This window comes from Salmo salar, chromosome ssa26 (genome assembly GCF_905237065.1).
Source record: "Salmo salar chromosome ssa26, Ssal_v3.1, whole genome shotgun sequence".
NCBI lineage: Eukaryota > Metazoa > Chordata > Actinopteri > Salmoniformes > Salmonidae > Salmo > Salmo salar.
In genome coordinates this window covers 32,984,806-33,009,853 of record NC_059467.1, presented here as the reverse complement: position 1 = coordinate 33,009,853, position 25,048 = coordinate 32,984,806, and the positions used below count along the sequence as shown (strand labels likewise).

The window sequence follows — 25,048 nt, the reverse complement described above, 5'->3', positions numbered from 1 at the left end:
AACAAACTAAACATTTATGGACATTAGTTTCACATATTTTGTCAACGTGAGCCATTATATCAGTTAACTTCACTAGATGATTCTCCTACACCATTGTGGTCTGGTTACCTCCAGTGTAGAAAAGGTCTTTAGTTAGTGCTATTTTGGCTAGCTCCAGAGGACATTTTATTATTTATGGTGTTTTACCTGCAATTAACCTTTGTATTCAATTAAATACACCCACACAACCCTTCTGTAAACTGGCCAGAAGCCTTTGATCCCACAGTAACATTTACAACAAAGTTGAAAAATTAAAATGTTTATTCATTCAAATAAATTCATGATCCCAAAAAATAAAAAATAAAAAGGGGTTTACAAAAAAAAAACAACGGAAGATTAAAAGAAAAACAGATCTTATACACATCCAATAGTCATGGAAACGCGGATACGTGGAAAATGTGTTTTTAAAACAAAACAAAAGCAGTTGAGATGGAACGAGCCGTTGTCGTGACCGTGTATGTGTGTGACTCTAGGCGTTGCGGTCGATGCGGACGTCAACCTCGCGACCGCTGATCTTGGTTCCGTTCATCATCCCGCAGGCCTGGTTAGCGCTCTCTGGGGAGTCAAACCTGACCGTACCACAGCCCTTAGACTTTCCTCCCTCCATCTTAATCTCTGCAAACATCACCTGGCCTGGAGAAGGAGTAAGAAAGATGGGTGATGAGAGAGAAGAGGGGGAGAAAGAGCAGTAGACAGTGTTTAAGCACTGACACTGCTAAAGCCATTTCATTACTACAGATCAAAGCTACATTCAATCCATCTGCAGGTTATTGAGTACAGTAGACTGATTGAAGAGGCTTACCACAGACACTGAACTTCTCCTTCAGTTTCTGCCAGGTCAGGTCATAGGGCAGCTACAACAACACAGAACATTAGAACACAGGGGCCTAAAATTCTAACTACTTTAGGGGCATTTTCACAGAGCTAGATGACGCCTACTCCTCCGTCTAAAAGTGCTTCCAATTCACGCTACTTAATCTGTGTCCATGATGTAAATACCCAGCAGTACATATAGTGGATTTGATCAGCCTTATTAAACATGTGTTAGGTGCTTTAATGTGCTTAAAAAGGGGAGCGCACATTTATACAGTATTTATTTATAAAACGTACATTTCTGACAAAGATCTGACATCCTCCCTTGGCTCTGTCAGACATGGCTCCTCCTCCGTAGCCCCCGAACCCTCGGCTCATGGCCATGCCCCCCCCCATACGGTCATAGCCAGAGCCCATCCGCTCCATGGACCGGCTGCCCATACCACCTAGTAGAGGACACAGGGAAAATGAGTGAGCACCTCAGATCCGAATCCCTACCGTAATGCTATTCAGGGGTTGTGCAGGCTTTAGTTCCAGCCCAGCACTCCCACACATCAAATCAAGGTCAAGCACAGTGAAACATTGGCAGTATGAAATGGGTGTGCTAACAGACAGTGAGAGCCACGAGAGAGACAGGGAGGGATGTTAATGTAATGTTCGCTGTACCTAATCCTCCCCCAATGGGCCCCATGCCAAAACTGCTCATGTCTCCTCCATAACCTCCTCCTGATGGAGAGAACGCACGGCATCACACACACGTTACCACAACCTATCAGCACATCACAACACAAACAAGTTACAGCACACAAACATCTGTCAGTAACATGTTGGAGCCATAGGGCTGAATGCTAACTTGACCAGTGTTGTGTTACCCATACAGGAGTTGTGATTTAGCTCTTAGTACAGTCTACCTGCAGGTTCCAGTTCCAAGCTACCACATGCCCAGTCTAATGCCCACCACGGACCATGCTGTTAGTGGATGGATATATGACGACTATGGAATGGATTTTACCTATTGAAGACTGACAGTGACAGGTGTGTGCGCGTGAGAGAAAGAGTGAGAGAGAAAGTGAGTGAGGGTGTAAACTACTCACCCATTCCTCCAAAGGAGTCTCCGAAGCCTCTGCTCATGGACATGTCACTGTGACCAAAGTCTCTGTCCATCCCTCCTCCCATCCCCCCTGACCGGTAGGACATGTCTGGAGAGGGGGAAGTATAGAGAAGGAAAGAGAGAGGACGATGGCACAGTCAGAAAAATACTCAGTGGAAAGTTGACATTAAACTTCAGGAGCATTTAAACAGTTTGAGAGAATTATTTTGTCCTTAGTGGTGATGGGGGGGGATCTATACAAGTTACATCGCAATATTATTTTGGATGATATTATATTGATACTTTGACTCCAAGTATCCATTTGTAAAAATATTGTATTTTGCTAGCTAGCGCTAGCCAGTTGTACCTGCACCAAACTCCGGTATTTTTCATCCTATAGCTTCTTCTCATCTTTTTACATAGTGAGTCAACATGTTTTCAGCACTTACACATTTCCCTGACCGATCAAAACTCATTTTCTCATGCCGTCTCATCTGTCTACAACAGACATATCATGAGCAATATGTTTTGTAACATCAAATCCCAATGCATATATAGAATTGTGATATCTACATAAGATGGTATTGGCACCTAAGTATCGGTATAATATCGTAACGTGAGGTCCCTGGAAATTCACAGTCCTAGGTGTGTGTCCTTACCTCCCATCCGTCCCATGTCTCTGGCTCCGAATCCCCCCATGCTGTCCATTCCACCGAACCCTCCAGGACACACAGGATTATTATATTAATGGATAGTCACAACAACCCATGTGTTGTCCAGTCATGTAACAGTGACACAGTAGAGATCTATTATCTAGGACCTTACCTCCTAGTCTGCTCATCCCTCCATACCCAGGTCCTCCCTCCATACCTGACAGACAGAATCACACACTTCACACTGATTTGTTTTGTACTAAAGCTTATTCTACATTCTCTCTAGACAACTTTCCACCCACTTCAGTGGTCGAGGGGGGGACAGCAGTGGTCGACGACAGTGGTCGAGGGGGGGGACGACAGTGGTCGAGGGGGGACGACAGTGGTCGAGGGGGGACGACAGTATGTGATGTAAGTGCTTGGAGAAGGTCCAGGAACAACAGGCATCAGAGGGTTTAAAACAAACAGCTACTCTTCACAATCGTAACTATGGTATGTATGAACCCACTGGCTCCTCCACTGACCTGCAGTCTCTGTGCGTGTGTGTGTGGTTTGAATAGTAACCGTGTGTTTGCTGGAGTATTATGGCGAGGTTAGGGTTCAGTACTAACCTGCAGGGCCCATGTTGCCCATTCCTCCTCCACCACTCAGCCGGTTGGCATTGATAGGTTGTCCTCCTGGTCCCAGGCCCAACCCAATCCCCCCCAGACCCCCTACACACAGAGAGTTGGAGTTTGTTTGACCACACAAACATAACATCCCTTATGTAATGCCTTGGTTCACTGGAGAAGAGAACACTGAGCCAACAAGGTGACAACATGACCCATTTCTGCTACAGATAATGCTGAAGTCAAGTCATTCTAACATTTAGGTGTGTTCTAGAGATAGTCAGAAAGGGACAGGATGTGTACTCACGTGGTAACTGAGGAGCTTTCTCCACCGGGTGGAAATCATCAGCTGGCATAGACTTGTCATCCTGAAACACACAGAAACAACATATCAAGAGGTGGTTGTCAAATACATTACCACAGCAATATGTAACCTCTATTTTACCTTTATTTAACTAGGCAAGTCAGTTAAGAACAAGTTCTTATTTACAATGACGGTCTAGGAACAGTAGGTTAACTGCCTTGTTCAGGGGCAGAATGACAGATTTTTACCTTGTCAGCTCGGGGATTCGATCTTGCAACCAACGCTCTAACCACTAGGCTACCTGCCGCCCCAATGACCTTCCACACACATTAACTGTGCACAGTGTTAGAGGGTTTAGAAATCAGAAACATGCCAATAACAAAGCACACGTACCATCTTAACATGCATCTGTCTGTCAAACAGCATTTGGCCGTTGAACATGGCTAGAGAACAGAGTTAAGGAATGCATTCAATAAAAATAATATTATCACAAGCTTCCTAAACTAACAGTGAAACGCTTACTCATGGATCCTTTTCCAACAATGTAGACTTAAAGATAAAAATAGTGACATGAATAAAGTGAATAATAGTAACAACCAGGACATGTATAGTGTTGAGAGTATTAGGCCAGCATAAAGAGTCTTCTGCAGTATAAGTGTAGAGGGATACAGATAGAATCTGTAGCCTGTTGGAAGGTGGGTGTGTTCTGTGGTAGTATATAATATATAAAGGATAGGGATAGAATCTGTAGCCTGTTGGAAGGTGGGTGTGTTCTGTGGTAGTATATAATATATAAAGGATAGGGATAGAATCTGTAGCCTGTTGGAAGGTGGGTGTGTTCTGCGGTAGTATATAATATATAAAGGATAAGGATAGAATCTGTAGCCTGTTGGAAGGTGGGTGTGTTCTGGATAAGAGCGTCTGCTAAATGACGTAAATGGTAGTATATAATATACAGTGGGGAGAACAAGTATTTGATAACCTGCAAAACCGGCAGTGTTTCCTACGTACAAAGCATGTAGAGGTCTGTAATTTTTTATCATAGGTACACTTCAACTGTGAGACGGAATCTAAAACAAAAATCCAGAAAATCACATTGTATGTTTTAAGTAATTCATTTGCATTTTATTGCATGACATAAGTATTTGATCACCTACCAACCAGTAAGAATTCCGGCTCTCACAGACCTGTTAGTTTTTCTTTAAGAAGCCCTCCTGTTCTCCACTCATTACCTGTATTAACTGCAACTGTTTGAACTCGTTACCTGTATAAAAGACACCTGTCCACACACTCAATCAAACAGACTCCAACCTCTCCACAATGGCCACGACCAGAGAGCTGTGTAAGGACATCAGGGATAAAATTGTAGACCTGCACAAGGCTGGGATGGGCTACAGGACAATAGGCAAGCAGCTTGGTGAGAAGGCAACAACTGTTGGCGCAATTATTAGAAAATGGAAGAAGTTCAAGATGACGGTCAATCACCCTCGGTCTGGGGCTCCATGCAAGATCTCACCTCGTTGGGCATCAATGATCATGAGGAAGGTAAGGGATCAGCCCAGAACTACACAGCAGGACCTGGTCAATGACCTGAAGAGAGCTGGGACCACAGTCTCAAAGAAAACCATTAGTAACACACTATGCCGTCATGGATTAAAATCCTGCAGCACACGCAAGGTCCCCCTGCTCAAGCCAGCGCATGTCCAGGCCCGTCTGAAGTTTGCCAATGACCATCTGGATGATCCAGAGGAGGAATGGGAGAAGGTCGTGGTCTGATGAGACAAAAATAGAGCTTTTTGGTCTAAACTCCACTCGCCGTGTTTGGAGGAAGATGAAGGATGAGTACAACTCCAAGAACACCATCCCAATCGTGAAGCATGGAGGTGGAAACATCATTCTTTGGGGATGCTTTTCTGCAAAGGGGACAGGACGACTGCATCGTATTGAGGGGAGGATGGATGGGGCCATGTATTGCGAGATCTTGGCCAACAACCTTCTTCCCTCAGTAAGAGCATTGAAGATGGGTCGTGGTTGGGTCTTCCAGCATGACAACGACCCGAAACACACAGCCAGGGCAACTAAGGAGTGGCTCCGTAAGAAGCATCTCAAGGTCCTGGAGTGGCCTAGCCAGTCTCCAGACCTGAACCCAATAGAAAATCTTTGGAGGGAGCTGAAAATCCGTATTGCCCAGCGACAGCCCCGAAACCTGAAGGATCTGGAGAAGGTCTGTATGGAGGAGTGGGCCAAAATCCCTGCTGCAGTGTGTGCAAACCTGGTCAAGAACTACAGGAAACGTATGATCTCTGTAATTGCAAACAAAGGTTTCTGTACGAAATATTAAGTTCTGCTTTTCTGATGTATCAAATACTTACGTCATGAAAAAAAATGCAAATTAATTACTTAACCTCTCTAGGGTATGTGGGACGAAATCGTCCCACCTACTCAACAGCCAGTGGAATCCCGTGGTGTGATATTCAAATACCTTAGAAATGCTATTACTTCAATTTCTCAAACATATGACTATTTTACACCATTTTAAAGACAAGACTCTCGTTAATCTAACCACACTGTCCGATTTCAAAAAGGCTTTACAACGAAAGCAAAACATTAGATTATGTCAGCAGAGTACCCAGCCAGAAATAATCAGACACCCATTTTTCAAGCTAGCATATGTCACAAAAAACAAAACCACAGCTAAATGCAGCACTAACCTTTGATGATCTTCATCAGATGACACTCCTAGGACAGAACTCCTTTATGCAATCGCGGTGTCCGATTTTAAAATAGCTTTTCGGCAAAAGCACATTTTGCAATATTCTGAGTAGAGAGCTCGCCATCACGGGCTAGCTATTTTGACACCCACCAAGTTTGGCACTCACCAAACTCAGATTTACTATAAGAAAAATTGGATTACCTTTGCTGTTCTTCGTCAGAATGCACTCCCAGGACTTCTACTTCATCCACAAATGTTGTTTTGGTTCAAAATAATCCATAGTGGGAATGCTAGTCACATGCTAGTCACCTGCTAATGTAAAAAGCTGGTTTTTGATATAAATATGAACTTGATTGAACAGACATGCATGTATTGTATAACATAATGTCCTAAGATTGTCATCTGATGAAGATCAAAGGTTAGTGCTGCATTTAGCTGTGGTTTGGGTTTATGTGACATTATATGCTAGCTTGAAAAATGGGTGTGTGATTATTTCTGGCTGGGTACTTTCCTGACATAATCTAATTTTTTGCTTTCGTGGTAAAGCCGTTTTGAAATCGGACAGTGTGGTTAGATTAACGAGAGTCTTGTCTTTAAAATGGTGAGAGGTTCAAATACATTTTTATGCGATTTTTCGCGTAAAAAAGCGATAATATTCCGTCCGGGAAACCCTGTTTTCGTTCAAAGACTCAAAGTTGAAAATGGCCTCGTCTCGTGCACACGCGCGCCCGTCTCATTGTTCTCAGATCGACCACTTACCAAATGCGCTACTGTTTTTCAGCCTGGGACACCAGAGTCAAAGAGAGTGTAGAAGGCCAAGAAATGGTCAGAGAGGGCACTTCCTGTACAGAATCTTCTCAGGTTTTTGCCTGCCATATGAGTTCTGTTATACTCGCAGACACCATTCAAACAGTTTTAGAAACTTTAGGGTGTTTTCTATCCAAATCAAACAATTATATGCATATTCTAGTTTCTGGGCAGTAGTAATAACCAGATTAAATCGGGTACGTTTTTTATCCGGATGTGAAAATACTGCCCCCTACCCTAGAGAGGTTAAATCATACAATGTGATTTTTCTGGATTTTTGTTTTAGATTCGTCTCTCACAGTTGAAGTGTACCTATGATAAAAACAGACCTCTACATGCTTTGTAAGTAGGAAAACCTGCAAAATTGGCAGTGTATCAAATACTTGTTCTCCCCACTATAAAGGATACAGATAGAATCTGCAGCCTGTTGGAAGGTGGGTGTGTTCTGTGGTAGTATATAAAGGATACAGATAGCCTGTACAGCCTCCAGGGCCTGTTCGAAGGTAACAGTCCCCATCCCTCTGCTCTTCCCATCCTTATCCTCCTTCACATCAGCCCTCTTCACTGTTCCTGCCATACCAAACACCTCCTTCAGCTTCTTCCAGCCCACCTTGAAGTCCAGCTGGGAGGAGACAGCACAGAGGGGAGGGACCGGGTTAGCATAGAAACAACCGTTACCAGACAACACATCTAAAAACACAGGAGGGGACCGAGTTAGCAATAGCATAGAGAACAGTAAAACTAACAAGGTCAACATGGAACTTCAAGTTCTAGGAAGATGCAGTTGGACTTGAGATTTAGAGCGCACCGCTCAAGTTGTCATCAATTGGTGAACAGGAATATTGGTAGGTTAACTTGGGACTTCAATACAGCAGATATAAATCTAGTGAGGAGAGATGGTCAGAGACAAAGGCACAGAGAAGAGAGACAGACGTCAGAGAGTATAGTGTGTATGCTTGTCCTCACGTTGGCTACGAACACAGTGGTCCCTAGGCGTCCGACCCGTAGAGAGCTGATGACCTCATGGGGGACGTTGGGGTTGTTAGCGATGGAAGGGGGTACACCTACACCACCCGGTCCCCCCTCCTGCCCCCTGCCTCCCCCTCCAGGGTACATCCCCCCTGTACGCTGCAGCACGCGCCGAGCACGCTCCCCATCAGGATCCTGAAAGAGGGAAACAGATAACGCCTAAACTTTTACCTATTACTTCAACTCTGAGCTTTAGCCCTCCACATCAGGGTTCTGGGGCAGGGAAACAAGGGGTTAAACACAGATGGCCCCACCCTTTGACCTATAATTACAACTCTAACCTTTGAGGTTAACTAGGTCTAGTTCTCAGTGATTACAGTTAAGACAGAGATCAACATTACAAATCATGTTAATGTAACCACATTTCCAGCAGGCTGGATTAAAGTGCAGATTTAGCACACCACTGAGTTTAATCTCTCATCACCGTGTGGTGCCTACAGTGTGAAAACAGGTCCTTACCGCCATGATATTGAGGGGTCTTCCATTCAGATCATATTTGTTCATGACTTCTATGGCCTTCTTCACAAACTCCTCATCTTTGAACTCCACAACACTGCAGGACAGACAGTCAGTGGATGAAGACATGTATAACAATGACTCATTAAGTTAGGTGTGTCTGAAATGGACCCTATTCCCCATGTTATAGTACACTACTTTTGACCAGAACCGTATTAGTGAATGGGGAATAAAGGGCCCTACACGAGGACGGAACCACGGAATTCAGACAATAAAACAAAATTAAAAAATGTATTGAACTTAGTAGGGAATCAACTAAATGTCTAAAAAAAGTTCCTGCAACTAAATGTCTAAAAATAAAATCCTGCAACTTTCTGAAGAGGCAACAAGAATTCCCACCACCTGTGCGTGCAGCTACCCCTTTATGTAGCCGTTAGCGACAATGCTAATAAACTCATCTGGTAGATGGAAAGGCTTACCCAAAAATCTTCTACACTAAATGTTCACTACAAAGTATCCTATGCTTACCTGCTGAATAATTATTTGCATAAATCCAGTGGGTATTTGTTTGGTAAACACTACCATCATGTGCACTACAAAAACAAAGCAAAAAAAAAGACTCTTGCTAGGTGCTGTGTATACTAAAAAAATTGACATTGAAGTGTTTTCCCCAGGCGTCAAAATTGGCCTCCTGAGGTGGTTTAAGCATTGCGAAGACCTGAAAAAACAAACGTGGAAAAACAAAAACGGAGAAAACTGAATTTGGGGAGAAGCAAAACGGAGTCACTCAGTAAAACTCATACAGATTGTGTAAGGCCCTAGGAATAGGGTGTCATTTGAGACGCACCCAGTGTCAGCCTGGTCTCAGACTAGACCTAACATATTACAAGTAAATCCGGGACGCTGAAATTAGTATGACTTGCCACTTTTTACATGAAACAGAAGTTTACTTAAGGCAAAAAACAAAATGGTGGTTGGTTGGGTATAACGTCTAGCAACCCAAAGGTTGCATGTTCGAACCTCAAGGACAACTTTAGCAACTACTTACTACTTTTTAGCTACTTAGCATGTTAGCTAAACCTAACCCGTTAACCTAACCCTTAACCTAGCTAATGTTAGCCACAAATTGGAATGCGTAACATATACACATTGCAAATTCGTAACATATTTTACAAATTGCAATACGTAACATAATACAAACTGCAATTCATAACATATGTAAATTGTAATTAACATTTCATACAAAATTCACACATACCATACGAAATGTAAAATGTCATTAAAGGGAGTGTGTCAGATTTACGTACATAATCATACAAAATGTACTGAGACCATGTTGCAAAGTTAGACAGGTAAAGTTTGGTTCCTTACCCACATCCCTGTACAGATAACACCAGGGGATCCAGAGACAACACAGATCCATAACAGAGGGAATGAACAAAGACAGTGATTAGACTGACAACAGTTATCATTATTACACATTTGACATCATGCTATTAGTGGATTACATAATCCATCTTGAAGGTCCAGCTAACAGGCCTTGATGTGGGGAGTGTGTTTTGCTTGTATCCAAGGTAAAAAGTTAAGTGAATTTAAAAGACATTGACTTGGTTTGCTATAGACTTTTTTTTGTTCTCAGTGGAGACATAGTACCCTTACCGTCTTCAGTGGAATAAAAAGGACTCAGGATATACTTACAAATATGTCCATTCTGTCTCTACGTTTGTTTAGGAGTATATACTAAACAGTCTGTTTGTCAAACTACATATTACATTAAATGGCTGAATTGAATGCATTCACAACCTAGTTTGCAAATTCCTGGCTGCATCATAATATTACAGATGAATAAACGATGGTGAGATTTTACTGTGAGCCGCTGGAGAAAGAAGAAAGTTACTTTATACAAAATCTACAATATTTTTGAAATAATTAGTTTTGTTCATGAAAAGATAATTGTGCCATTGATCCAAATAAAAAGGTAACAATTTGAAGACCAAAAAGTAAAATGTCAATCAATAAGACATCAAAATCCCTTTGAGAAATGGTCAACTGCCAAACTTTGACACCAATTGAGAAAACTACAACAACTTAAAAACAAATGTGTACTAAGTTTCAGATGAATTCAAGTTAGTGTTCCAGAATCAACAAGAAGACATCCTCCATCACTCTACAGCCAACTAGGCTATAACAGGCTGTAGCTAGCAGCCACCAACATATCATCCCATAGACATACATGGATAACCCCTTGGATCAGTGCCTTACAGAACACTTGGTAAATAAAGATATACTGCAGTGGAGGGCATTTAAAACCTCGTGCAGTGAGTTGGTCCACATCACTTACCCTTGACTTTCCTTCAGCATCCTTAAAGAGCTCCACGTATGTAACCTCACCAACTTCATGAGACATACAAAGGAAAAATACCAAGAGAACAAAAGGCATTTAAAATCACCAGTCGACTGTTGAACCACCACTCTCGCTCCAGGGCAGGCCGTTGCCTTGGTTATGCCGTTACGATGCTTCCCCATGATTGGTCAACAGTGAGCCCAGACCAACAGTCACCACACAACCCCCTTCCAATGCCTTCCTGGGCTCGACTGAGACAGACACACAGTCAGTCAACTACTGTCAACCTGGGAATTCAGATCACACTTCAGTATAGAAGAACAGTTTGGTCAACACGGTTCCTGTCAACATAGCAAGAAGTCACTACAGTTTAAAAGGTGTCCTTTCACCTTGAAAAAAAGACTTTGTGAAGAGCTAAAGACCCAATAGTTCAGTGCACAGAAAGACAATGGTTTCATTCATACAAAACAATCATTTGTCACCTTAACACAGGTTCAACTGAATCAAGTGCTCAAGTAGTCAATACTACTACTTGTCTGAGGTTACATTTTGGAGCTGTAAGTCAATATCATAAAACCAATAGTAGCTAACTACATAACAACTTTAACAAGCACAGACATTTCAATTCAATCCAAGCTAAATTGGTGTCCACCCAGGAATAAAAAATGAAATAAATCCAGAAATGTCTATTCTACTGACTTAATAATAACTGCAATAGAATAACATGTTGCCTCAAAAGAAGGAACTACGAGAAGATATGGCTAGGTCTATGTTCTGGTCACAAAGAGAGGACTGAGAAAGCTCCTGTTGAGCTGGAAAGAATAAGGATCATCTCTATAGGGAGAAGCAGCATGGCCCTGTGTGTGGATGGATTACCTTTCTCTCTCATCAGATCTTTAATAGCCTGCCACTTCGTGTCATAGGGGATATTGCTAATGAACACGCGGTTCCTGTGACCCCCTCCTCCGCCCTTCTTGTCCCCGGTGACCTGCTTCTCTTTGTAGGGGTGGAAGCGGTTCCCTTTGCGGCCTCCTCCGGACATCTTTTCTTTGAGCTCAGACTTGGTATTTGGGGCGGTTGCAGGGGCATCAGTAGGGTCATCTGCAAGGGTTTCGGCATCATTGATAGGGGCATCATCGATAGGGTCACCATCTAGAGGGGTATCATCATCACCAAGGACCTCATCTCCAAGGACCTCGTCATCACCCAGGCCTAGGTCCTCTTCTTCTGCAGGGGCATCTTCACCAAGAACCTCGTCTTCTTCTGGCTCTCTGAAGAAAACAGAAGAGTACAGTATTAATGGATGCAGCTAGCTTGTCTGTTGTAGGTAATGTAACCTAAACCTACATGGCATAGTAATTTCACCCATGTGCCAAATAACAAAGATGTGCACATAAGTTTATGCAACTTCAATCTCCCATAACTAATATGGGTTTATAGACACAAATGGCTAGTTAGCTACAAAGTTATCTTTTCACCCAACTGGAGGGTGGCGGAGAGGAAAGTTACTGTAGGCAACTCTTGATTCAACTACAAATTGACTCCAAACTGTCAGCTCCGCACTGGCAATACATTACTACCAACTGTTCGCTAGCTAAATCTCCATTAAGGGACTGTGCACCTAAACCATATAAATCCTGTTAAATTACTAGAGGGGCCATGTTATACACCTTCAAAGTCCCAGAATGGAATGAAAATTGCAGCCATATTGGTCGGGGAGAAACCCAAACCAGTCTAATAGGAATGGATGGCAGTAGAGGTATAATCCAGATTTTACTTATGTAGTACAAGAAAAGGCATGTGACATATCAGAAATGCTGTAATATAATTGTCAAAATAAAATATTGCCATATATTATACAGTTCATATTAGTTTTATACAAATGTTCTGTATAAAGAGACTAATTAAAATGAGGTGTGTATATATACACACACACACACACACACACACACACACACACACACACACACACACAACAGACCTTAATGTCTAAATGTTTGTTTTCTTGGAAAGCAATATTAGTAACGTTACTTGTTGTATTGATAACTTGTCTAAGTCCCATCATCAACTGATTTCAACCAGTTTATGGCTGTAGATTGACTGCATTGTTTGAATGGAATGTTGGCATTCCCAAAACATATGGACTCATTCCTCTAAAACTGGCTAACATACAGTAAGGATACATTTCTCAAATTCATTATTTACACAATGTCTTTTCACAGTACTGGCAAACAATGTTTGACCAACTCCCTGCCCAAAATGGCTGACCTTTATCCGCCAAACGGTTCATGTACGTTCTAGTATGATAATTCTATGAGTTAAACGCACTAACGTTAGCTAGCTACACATGGCTGGATGGATAAAAGTCATTTAGTTATCTGCATAACTACCTAGTAAAATATCGATATATTACACATCTAAAAACAAATTTGACGATCAATGAAGACGACAATAACCAACAAGTTAGTTAGTTAGCTAGCAAGCAAAGTAACAACTAGATAGCAAGCCGTAGCTAGTTTTGATGCTAGCTTTAATGCTAGGCTAACGTTAGCTAGCCTCCATCTTGCCTGTGAGTGCAGAACAGATTGTGTCAGAAAAATACGATATTTTAGTTACATTTTCAGGCCATTCGTGCCATCCTGAGATGTTCCCTCTGTTTCAGCCTCAACGGGTTCAATAATTTCCTGGACAATATCTGACATATTTGTCGGTTTGCAGAGAAAGCTAATTCAATCGAGAGATGCGCCTCCGCTAACACTGCGCAGTTTAAAATTAATGACGCTCCAGGCCTCCACCAACGCGAGAAAATGCGAGAATTTGGCCTGGTTGTCTTTCATAGCCTAAAGACTAACCACCGGTAGGTTTCCCACAAACAATTTATATATTTCTACAGTTTCGATTTGGTTTTAGTCATTTCAATATATATATATATATAGTACCAATCAAAAGTTTGGACAGTAATTTCAAAAAATATTTAACTAGGCAAGTCAAGTTGTTCAGGGACAGAAGTACAGATTTTTACTTTGTCAGCTCAGGGATTCGATCCAGCAACCTTTCAATTACTGGCCCATCATTCTAACCACTAGGCTACCTGCCGCCCCATTGAAGGGTTTTTCTTCATTTTTACTATTTTCTACATTATAGAAGTAGTGAAGACATCAAAATGAAATATGAAATAACACATATGGAATCATGTAGTAACCAAAAGTGTGTTTAACAAATCAAAATATATTTTATATTCTTCGAAGTAGCCACCCTTTGCCTTGATGAAAGCTTTGCACACGCTTGGCATTCTCTCAACCAGCTTCACCTGGAATGCTTTTCCAACAGTCTTGAAGGAGCTCCCAGATATGCTGAGCACTTGTTGGCTGCTTTTCCTTCACTCTGCGGTCCAACTAATCCCAAATCCTCTCAATTGGGTTGAGGTCAGGTGACTGTGGAGGCCAGGTCATCTGATGCAGCACTCCATCACTCTCCTTGGTCAAATAGCCCTTATACAGCCTGGAGGTGTGTTGGGTCATTGTCCTGTTGAAAAACAAATGATAGTCCCACTAAGCGCAAACCACACCTCCATGCTTCACGGTGGGAACCATACATGCAGAGATTATCTGTCCACCTACTCTGCATCTCACAAAGACACAACGGTTGGAACCAAAAATCTCAAATTTGGACTCATCAGACCAAAAGACAGATTTCCACCGGTCTAATGTCGATTGCTCGTGTTTCTTGGCACAATCAAGTCTCTTCTTCTTATTGGTTTCATTTAGTAGTGGTTTCTTTGGAGCAATTAAACCACGAAGGCCTGATTCACACAGTCTCCTCTGAACAGTTGATGTTGAAATGTGTCTGTTACTTGTGACGCATTTATTTGGGCTACCATTTCTGAGGCTGGTAACTCTAATGAACTTATCCTCTGCAGCAGAGGTAACTCTGGGTCTTCCTTTCCTGTGGCGGTCCTTATGGGAGCCAATTTCATCATAGCGCAAGATGGTTTTTGCGACTGCACTTGAAGAAACTTTCAAAGTTCTTGAAATTTTCCGCATTGACTGACCTTCATGTCACGCCTGCTCCCGCTCTCCCTCTCTGGCTTCTACGCCTTAGCTGGTTCGAGAGGTTTTCTTGCCTCGGTTGGTTCGGCAGGCTCCCATCCCACGTTATGCCTCAGCCAGTTCATCGGGCTCCCATGCCCCAGCCGGCTCGTCAAGCTCCCACGCCTCAAACGGCTCGTCGGGCTCCCACGCCTCAAACGGCTCGTCGGGCTCCCACGCCTCAGCCGGCTCGTCGGGCTCCCACGCCTCAGCCGGCTCGTCGGGCTCCCACGCCTCAGCCGGCTCGTCGGGCTCCCACGCCTCTGCCGGTTCGTCGTGCTCCCACGCCTCTGCCGGCTCGTCGGGCTCCCACGCCTCACACGGCTCGTCGGGCTGCCACGCCTCAGCCGGCTCGTCGGGCCGCCACGCCTCTGCCGGCTCGTCGGGCTGCCACGCCTCTGCCGACTCGTCGAGCTCTCGCTCCTCAGCCGGCTCGTGGAGCTCTCACGGCTCAGCCGCCTCGTTGGGCTCCTGCGCCCCAGCCGGCTTGTCCAGCTCCCATGCCTCGTCTGGCCCGTCAGGCTCGTCCAGGTGGGTCACCGGGTGGCGCCCCTAGAGGGGGTGTACTGTCATGCCTGCTTCCTCTCTGGCGCTCGAGGGCGCCAGGTTGCCCTTCATTACGCACACCTGTCACCATCATTACACGCATCAGCGCTCACTGGACTCCTTGACTTTGTTGAATTGCCCCAGCTATATCGGTCTGTCCTCCATTATTTCCCCATGTCAGCATTAACTCTTGGCGTTCCCCTAGGATAGGGGGCGCTAAAGCGATTTTTGAAAAAAATGTGTGCCCATTTTAACCTCTTAGGGCTAGGGGGCAGTATTTACACCGCCGGATAAAAAACGTACCCAATTTAATCTGGTTACTACTCCTACCCAGTAACTAGAATATGCATATACTTATTAGATATGGATAGAAAACACCCAAAAGTTTCTAAAACTGTTTGAATGGTGTCTGTGAGTATAACAGAACTCATATGGCAGGCAAAAACCTGAGAGATTCCTTTACAGGAAGTGGCCTTTCTGACCATTTATTGGCTTTCTTTGACATCTCTTTCCAAAACAAAGGATCTCTGCGGTAACGTGACACTTCCCACGGCTCCCATAGGCTCTCAGAGCCCGGGAAAAAGCTGAATGTCGTCATTCCAGCCCCAGGCTGAAACACATTATCGCCTTTGTCAAGTGGCTGATCAGGGGACAGTGGGCTTAGGCCCGTGCACTGGTCGCCCCCGTCTTTCTTTTTTTTCCTCTATTTACCGAAACGCAGATTCCCGGTCGGAATATTATCGCTTTTTTACGAGATAAATTGCATAAAAATTTAGACATTTTTTGTCACGAATTGCGCCATGCTCGTAACCCTGATTTACCATTTCGGATAGTGTCTAGAACGCACGAACAAAACGCCGCTGTTTGGATATAACGATGGATTATTTGGGACCAAACCAACATTTGTTATTGAAGTAGAAGTCCTGGGAGTGCATTCTGACGAAGAACACCAAAGGTAATAACATTTTTGTTATAGTAAATCTGATTTTGGTGAAGGCTAAACTTGCTGGGTGTCTAAATAGCTAGCCCGTGATGGCTGGGCTATGTACTTAGAATATTGCAAAATGTGCTTTCACCAAAAAGCTATTTTAAAATCGGACATATCGAGTGCATAGAGTTCTGTATCTATAATTCTTAAAATAATTGTTATGCTTTTTGTGAACGTTTATCGTGAGTAATTTAGTAAATTGTTAGTGAATTCGCCGGAAGTTTGCGGGGGGTATGCTAGTTCTGAACGTCACATGCTAATGTAAAATGCTGGTTTTTGATATAAATATGAACTTGATTGAACAAAACATGCATGTATTGTATAACATAATGTCCTAGGTGTGTCATCTGATGAAGATCATCAAAGGTTAGTGCTGCATTTAGCTGTCTCCTGGGTTTTTGTGACATTATATGCTAGCTTGAGAAATGGGTGTCTGATTATTTCTGGCTGGGTACTCTGCTGACATAATCTAATGTTTTGCTTTCGTTGTAAAGCCTTTTTGAAATCAGACAGTGTGGTTAGATTAACGAGAGTCTTTAAATAGCTGTATAATAGTCATATGTTTGAGAAATTGAAGTAATAGCATTTCTAAAGGTATTTGAAAATCGCGCCACAGGATTCAACTGGCTGTTACGTAGGTGGGACGATTTGGTGCCACCTAGCCCAGAGAGGTTAAACGGCCTCCTACTCAAACTCAGAAGCTAGGATATGCATATAATTAATACTTGTGGATAGAAAACACCCTAAAGTTTCTAAAACTGTTTGAATGGTGTCTGTGAGTATAACAGAACTCATATGGCAGTCAAAACCCCGAGACAGATCGAAACAGGAAGTGGAATTCTGAATTGCGAACTCAAGTTCATCACGTTGCCTATTAATCACACCGTGAGCTATTGTTCATTGAGCACTTCCTATTGCTTCCACTAGATGTCCCCAGTCTTTACAAAGTGGTTTGAGTCTCCTACTGTTAAAACTGAATGAATGAGACGCTGTGGAACGTGGTCACACGGAGAGGGCCATCACCATTATGACGCCGGCGCCCCTGGTTACCCTCCCCTTTCTAAACGTTTTGAAACACAATGCAATCGTCCCCCTCGAATCTTATTGGCTCGCTTGTTGAAAAACGCCCTGAAGATTTATGTTATACAACGTTTGACATGTTTGAACGAACCTAAATGGGAAAAAAATGCATTTTCTCGAAATGGCTGTCCCGCGGCCGACGGAGCATTTGAATCAGCCTTCAGACGCGCTAACAAGAATAAGCTCTTGGAACATAAAGGAGTAATTTTTTCGAACTAAAATACATTTGTTGTGGACCTGGGATTCCTGGAAGTGCTTTCTGATGAAGACAACCAAAGGTAAGGGATTATTGACAATAGTATACAAGACTAGATGTGATATGCGATTGTTCCAAGATGGCGCTGACCTGTAACGTTAGCGTATTTTTCAGAGTATCGCATCCCCTTTCATCGCAAAGTATGATTACCCAGTAAAGTTAATTTTAAATCTGGCATTACAGGTGCTTTCAAGAGATATTCATCTATAAATCTTAGAATGACAATATTACATTTTAAAAATGTTTTCGAATAGTAATTTAGTAAATTGTAGCTCTGTTTCATCGGATGCATTTGAGGGAAAATAGTTAGTCAACGTTACGCACCGATGTAAAATGCTGTTTTTATATATAAATATGAACTTTATCGAACAAAAGAATGCATGTATTGTGTAACATGATGTCCTAGGTGTGTCATCTTATGAAGATTGTCAAAGGTTAGTGCTGCATTTAGCTGTTTTTTGGTTATTTGTGATGTATGTGGCTGGTCGGAAAATGGCTATGTGGCTACTTTTACGATATACTCCTCTAACATAATCTAATGTTTTGCTTTTGCTGTAAAGCCTTTTTGAAATCGGACAACGTGGTTCGATTCAGGAGAGGTGTATCTATAAAACGATATAATTTGAAAACATTTTTTTTTTTTTATTATTACATTTTGTTATGCTAATGGCGATATGATTTTTTGCTGGATGTCCCGCACAGGGGTTAATGTTGTTATGTTTTCTTGTCCAGACGCTGTTCTGTCCTGTTCCATGTCCGTTGTTAATTAAATGTTCACTCTCTGTACCTGCTTCTTGTCTACCAGCGTCAATCCTTATAATTCATGTCTTAAAGTAATGATGGACTGTCATTTATCTTTGCTTATTTGAGCTGTTCTTGACATAATATGGACTTGGTCTTTCACCAAATATGGCTAACTTCTGTATACCACCCCTACCTTGTCACAACACAACTGATTGGCTCAAACACATTAAGTAAAGAAATTCCACAAATTAACTTTTAAGAAGGCACACCTGTTAATTGAAATGCATTCCAGGTGACTACCTCATGAAGCTGGTTGAGAGAATGCCAAGAGTATGCAATGCTGTCATCAAGGCAAAGGGTGCTTACTTTGAAGAATCTCAATATAAAATACATTTTGATTTGTTTAACGCTTTTTGGGTTACTACATGATTCCATATGTGTTATTTCATTGTTGATGTTTTCACTATTATTCTACAATGTAGAAAATAGTAAAAATAAAGAAAAACCCTTAAATAAGTAGGTGTGTCCAAACCTTTGACTGGTACTATATATATATAGTACCAGTCAAAGTACACACACATTTAGGCTCACCACTTGGGAGCAAGGCACACCCACTGGGGAGCCAGGCACAGCTAATTAGAATCAGCTTTTCCCAACAAAAGAGCTTTATTACAGAAACAAACTTCTCAGTTTCATCAGCTGCCTGGGTGGCTGGTCTTCAGACAATCCCGCAGGTGAATAAAGACGGATGTGGAGGTCCTGGGCTGGCGTGGTTACACGTGGTCTGCTGTTGTGAGGCTAGTTGGACGCACTGCCAAATTCTCTAAAACAATGTTGGAGGTGGCTTATGGTAGAGAAATTAACATTAAATTCTCTGGCAACAGCTCTGGTGGGCATTCCTGTAGTCAGCATGCCAATTGCACGCTCCCTCAAAACTTGAGACATCTGTGGCATTGTGTTGTGTGACAAAATTGCACTTTTTTGTGACCTTTTATTGTCCCAAGCTCAAGGTGCACCTGTGTAATGATCATGCTGTTTAATCAGCTTCTAGATATGCCACACCTGTCAGATTGATGGATTATCATGGCGAAATGCTAACTAACAGGGATGTCAACACATTTGTGCACAAAATTTGATATATTAAATAAGCTTTGTGTGCGTATGGAACATTTCTGGGATCTTTAATTTCAGCTCATGAAACATGGGACCAACACTTCACATGTTGCATTTAGATTTTGTTCAGCGGCATTATGTTTGACACACCCGTTCTTTAGCCTCTCTGCATCTCTCTCACACTCTCTCTCTCTCTGTCTCTCTCTCGCTTTCTCTTTGAACCTAAGACCCTTTAACTTTGTCATTCATAACAGTCCAAAGAATCTCTTTCTTCTATGAGTTGATAACATATTTCCAATCAATATAACCATATAAATATGATTCATTAACTGAACATCAATAATGTAATAATGATTTTAAAAAAAATTAGATTAAACATCTAGCCAGGTCCAAAGTGTCATGTTGAACAGCCAGAAGCCCAAATATATATCTGACCATGTGCTTGTTGCGTCAAGTTGATATCTTTGGGTTCTGAGAGGGAGCCAGAGATGTTTGGCAAGTGGATGTAGTTATCAGGTCCACAAACAAACGGGCACGCAGGGCACATGCCCTGGGGTTACCAAACCTCCAGGGGGCCCACAACCCTTGTAGAATTGCAAGAAATTAGCTTTAAAACCGCATAATTTTCTCTCAGCATAATGGCAAAATTTGAAGAATAGTATGAGATATAAAACAGAAAATTGTTTCCCCCTGTCCCATGGCAAAATCTGTAGAATTGCAGGAAATTTGCTTTAAAACTGCAACATGATCTCTCTGCCCCATGGTAAAATGGGTTGAAATGCAGCAAGTTAGCTGTTTTCTCCCAAATAATATGTTTTCCTAAAAAAAAGGAGCTAGGTGCCCCAAATGTGGTAGTCCGGCCCTGATCAGGTACATTCAGTGACACTGACACTTCTCACTATTTGAGGTCTGCATATGACTTGTGTAATGTACCTTGTACATACACTAATAACAGTGAAGTGATGCCACTGAAGGCCTACTGTAGAATAATGTGAATGTAAGTGGTCAGAGAGGAGCATGAGGGGTGTGGCAGTACTTTGCAGATATAAAACCAGTAAGCCTAATAAAGATGTCTCAGCAACAGGGCTCTGATTGGAGAGAGTGCAGACTGCGTCTCTGTTCCTAATGTCTCTGTAAGTCAATAACCATTACCACAGGACTCTCTGTAATGACCCAACGGGACACAGGCCAGAGAATGATATGATTACATTCATCATGAAAAACATCAGCCTGTCTCAAGGGAGACAGAGAGAGAAAGAGAGTGAAAGAGAGAAGAGAAAGAGAGCAAATAGAGCAGATAGAGAGAAAGAGAGAGAGAAAGAGAGAGAGCAAATAGAGCAGAGAGAAAGGGAGAGAAAGCTGTACCTGGTCTAAAGGTTACATTAGCACTGAGCCAAAGATCAAAGCGCACTAATGAGTCTAGTAATGTGGGGCGGCAGGTAGCCTTGTGGTTAGAGCGTTGGGCCAGTAACCGAAAGGTGACAAGGTAAAAATCTGTTGTTCTACACCTGAGCAAAGAAGTTAACCCACTGTTCCCCGCACCTCTCTGATTCAGAGGGGTTGGGTTAAATGCGGAAGACACATTTCAGTTGAAGACATTCAGTTGTACAACTGACTAGGTATCCCCCTTTCCCCTCCTTAATGTTCCCCTCTCCTGACATTCACTACATGATCAAAGGTATGTGGACACCTGCTTGTTGAACATCTCATTCCAAAATCATGGGCATCAATATGGAGTTAGTCCCCCCTTTGCTGCTATAACAGCCTCCACTCTTCTGGGAAGGCTTTCCACTAGATGTTAGAACATGGCTGAATGGAAGCAAGTCCCCGCAGCAACGGGAGCATTAGTGAGGTCCATCACAGATGTTGGGTGATTAGGCCTGGCTCGCAGTCTGTGTTCCAATTCATCCCATAGGCTTTCAATTGGGTTGAGGTCAAGGCTCTGTGCAGGCCAGTGAAGTTGTTCCACACCAATCTCAACAAACCATTTCTGTATGGACCTTTCTTGTGCATTGTCATGCTGAAACAGGAAAGGGCTTTCCACAAACTGTCACCACAAAGTTGGAAGCACAGAATCATCTGGAACAGGGGTTCTTAAACCTTTTCAGCCTGGGACCCAAATTAGAAATTCTGTGTTTTCCTGGCTACCAAGCTCAGGAAAATATGCAACTATACGTAAATATCGGAACATTTCATTGCCCTTATGCCTAAAAAAAATACAATTCATATTTTCATGTTTATTTTTTTCCCATTAAAATCACTCTTACATATCTGTCTAGGTTGGAACTGTTGCTGTTAAAATTCAATAACTAATTTCATTCTGAATTGGAATAAACGGATTGATCACATCACACAGATGTATAACAGAACACACACACACACACAGGCGTTTTGATCGTTCAACCCTAAGTAACAGTACAAATAAAATATTCTGGCTTACTGTACATCTTACTGTATAAATTATTGTTGATAGAAAGTCTAGCTTGGAATCTGTTGCTCTTAAAATACATCTTTTTTTTTATTCTGAACTGGAATAAACTGATTGATCACCTAACACAGATGTAGACCAGAAAACAAGTTTGTTGAAGTTTTCAACAAGCATGTCTATTCTGGGCTCAGTTCTTGACTGCAACACTGAGGTCATGCTCAGCATTGAGTCTGTTCCTGTACTTGAGAACCCTGACTTGCATAGGTATGTGGTGCCAAACTGGATCAGAACATCTACTGCTTTCTCTATCAGGCAGGAGACTGCTTCCTGCTGCAGATGATCAACCCAGAACTGTGTGAGTGTTTGTCTCAAAAAGCTTCTTGCTTCAATCAGTTTATTCCAGTTCAGAATAAAATGTATTACTTGTAACAGCTACAGTTCCAACCTAAACTTGTTTTCAGCAATCATTTCTACAGTAAAATGTACAGTAGGCCTGATAATTCCATCTGTACTGTTTCTAAGGGTTGCACTATCAGTAGTTAGTTAGCTTGCTTTGGCTAACGTTAGCTATTAGCTGTGTAACGTTACAAGGGCAGGGGATTGTTTGAAAGAAACTCACATCTACTACTATGAGAGATAGTACTCCCTTATTTCTGCTTATAATCACCTGTTATAAAATGACAATGCCTTGCTAATTGACTTACTTTTCCACTTTCGAAGCAGTTTCCTGAAGCATTCTACCCTGTTCTGAAATAACTCCCTGTGTTTAATGTTACCGTCATTTTGTGCCAGGATGTTTGGTCAGGACATGTGTTTTTATTAATTTGGTCGTGTCGAGAGACTCATTACTAAGCACTTCCCCACACAAAACAGATTGTGGGCGCTCCTCGATTTTTCTCAAAGTTTGTATGAAAGAGACAAAAAGTCATCACTGTATTTGCATTTCATGACGATTGAGCTCAGTCAGAACTTGTGGCTAGCATGGGTCCATTTCATGACAGCGGTGAGTGATGGCGAGTGGGAATAACAAGTCAGTGGCTTGAACGACAGCGCTGCAGCGTGTGGGTCGGGGTGTGATCTTCAAGAAAACTGCAGAAAAAAGATCCGGTAAACAGCGAAGCACATGGGCATCTCCCTCTACAACCTCTCCCCAAACTGAGCAGAGACCACTGATAAGCAGAGAGTGCACTGAACCGAGAGCGCCGTTGCACTTGGTCAAATTAATTCAATTAATGAAATAATTATACATTTACATCGCGACCCACTTTAGGTCTCGACCTATACTTTAAGAAACGCTGGTCTAGAATGTCATTGTATGCTGTAGAGTTAAGATTTCTCTTCACTGGTCACATTGGCAGTAAACCTACCCTAACCAGAAACCGTGGATAGATGGCTGCCAATGTTTGTCTATGGAGATTGCATGGCCGTGTGCTCGATTTTCTATACCTGTCAGCAACGGGTGTAACTGAAATAGTCAAATCCACTCATTTGAATGGGTGTCCACGTACTTTTGTATATATAATGTATCTTCTACTTATTCTGAGATTAATCTCGTCATTGACAACCCAATATTTCCACTGCTGATAATATGCTATGTGTGCATACAGTATCTGCTCATTCTGCAAAGGTATCTGGCACGATCAAATCTCAATCTACTAATGTTCTACTGTAATTACTTAGCACTTTCATTATTATTATATTTCTTTAGGGGGTAGATCAGCTTTAATATTGCGGATAGATTGCAGCTTCCATCAATGTAATTGTTTGCATCTTTTCCAATCCCCCATCTTTTGGGGGGGTAAATATATAATATATATATATATCTCTAATTGCCTCCACCTTCTTACGTTGGGGTTTGATTAATCCTCTTCCCACTGTGTATCCCAGATACTCCGTTTCCTCTAACCCCACATAACACTTGGCAGGGTTCGCCGTGAGCCCTGCCTTTCTAAGGGCGTCTAACACCGCCTGTACCCGGGGTAAGTGGGATTCCCAATCTGGGCTGTAGATCCCCACGTCATCTAAATAAGCTGCGGCGTATGTTTGGTGCGGTTTTAGGACCTTGTCCATGAGCCGTTGAAAGGTGGCTGGGGCCCCGTGTAGGCCGAATGGCATGACGGTGTATTGAAACAAACCGTCAGGGGTTGCAAAGGCTGTCTTTTCTTTGGCCCTGGGGGTCAGAGGAATTTGCCAGTACCCTTTTGTCAGGTCCAGGGTCGTAATGTACCGAGCTTTACCAATTTTCTCCAGTAGTTCGTCTACTCTGGGCATGGGGTAGGCATCAAACTTGGAGATTTCATTTACCTTCCGAAAGTCGTTACAGAACCGCAAAGACCCATCGGGCTTGGAGACCATCACAATTGGGCTAGACCACTCACTATGTGACTCTTCGATCACTCCAGCTGTCAACATTTTCTCCGTCTCTGCTCTAATCGCTGCCTGTCGAGCCTCGGGTACCCGATATGGCCTCATGCTCACTTTTCTCCCTGGTAGGGAAACGATATCATGAGCTGTAACCTCAGTTCGGCCGGGTACTTCTGAAAACACATCTCTGTTTTTCTGGATCAGGGTCTTTACTTCCTGTACTTCCTGGACAAAGTAGGTGAAATATTTACTTCAGCTGTCTCCTGAGTGTGTGGGGGGTACGTGACCATTAGTGTTTCTCTCTCTCTCCATGCTTTTAACAGGTTTATGTGATAGATCTGTTCCTGGGGCCGTCGACCTGGCTGTCGGATCCGATAATTAACTTCTCCTATTCTCTCCAGTACTTCATATGGTCCTTTCCATGTGGCTAGTAGTTTGCACTCTACCGTGGGGATCAGCACTAACACCTTATCTCCCGGTTGAAATTCCCTCAGGGTAGCCTGCCGGTTATAAGTGTGCCGCTGGTGCTCTTGTGCTTGTCTCATGTGCTCTCTGACGATGGGCATGACTGTGGCTATCCTGTTT

General features: G+C 42.6%; 1 protein-coding gene across 3 annotated transcripts; it reads right to left on the bottom strand.

The window, feature by feature from the left end:
* Positions 1-285: 285 nt before the first annotated feature.
* LOC106562540 (myelin expression factor 2) lies at positions 286-13,682 on the bottom strand. Of its 3 annotated transcripts, XM_014127480.2 has the most exons (17): positions 13,473-13,682; positions 11,733-12,127; positions 10,854-10,906; positions 9,884-9,891; positions 8,516-8,609; positions 7,994-8,191; positions 7,496-7,649; positions 3,901-3,950; positions 3,511-3,571; positions 3,207-3,308; positions 2,768-2,812; positions 2,602-2,661; positions 1,947-2,051; positions 1,519-1,578; positions 1,150-1,298; positions 842-893; positions 286-672 (listed from the first exon to the last, which is right to left on the bottom strand). In XM_014127480.2, the coding sequence occupies exons 1-17, from the start codon at positions 13,556-13,558 to the stop codon at positions 509-511; spliced, it is 1,836 nt and encodes a 611-aa protein (XP_013982955.1). In that variant the 5' UTR covers positions 13,559-13,682; the 3' UTR covers positions 286-508. The 3 variants fall into 3 exon arrangements, with proteins under 3 accessions (XP_013982955.1, XP_013982957.1, XP_013982956.1); XM_014127482.2 differs by lacking the exon at positions 1,519-1,578; XM_014127481.2 differs by lacking the exon at positions 2,768-2,812.
* Positions 13,683-25,048: the final 11,366 nt, after the last annotated feature.

Excerpts from the sequence above, each read along its gene's own strand:
- LOC106562540 (XM_014127480.2), bottom strand. The coding sequence starts at position 13,558 with ATGTCAGATATTGTCCAGGAAATTATTGAACCCGTTGAGGCTGAAACA. Across the intron at positions 7,650-7,993 it reads CCACTGTGTTCGTAGCCAAC|CTGGACTTCAAGGTGGGCTG; the intron begins GTGAGGACAAGC and ends GTCTCCTCCCAG. Across the intron at positions 1,299-1,518 it reads GCCCATTGGGGGAGGATTAG|GTGGTATGGGCAGCCGGTCC; the intron begins GTACAGCGAACA and ends GTCCTCTACTAG.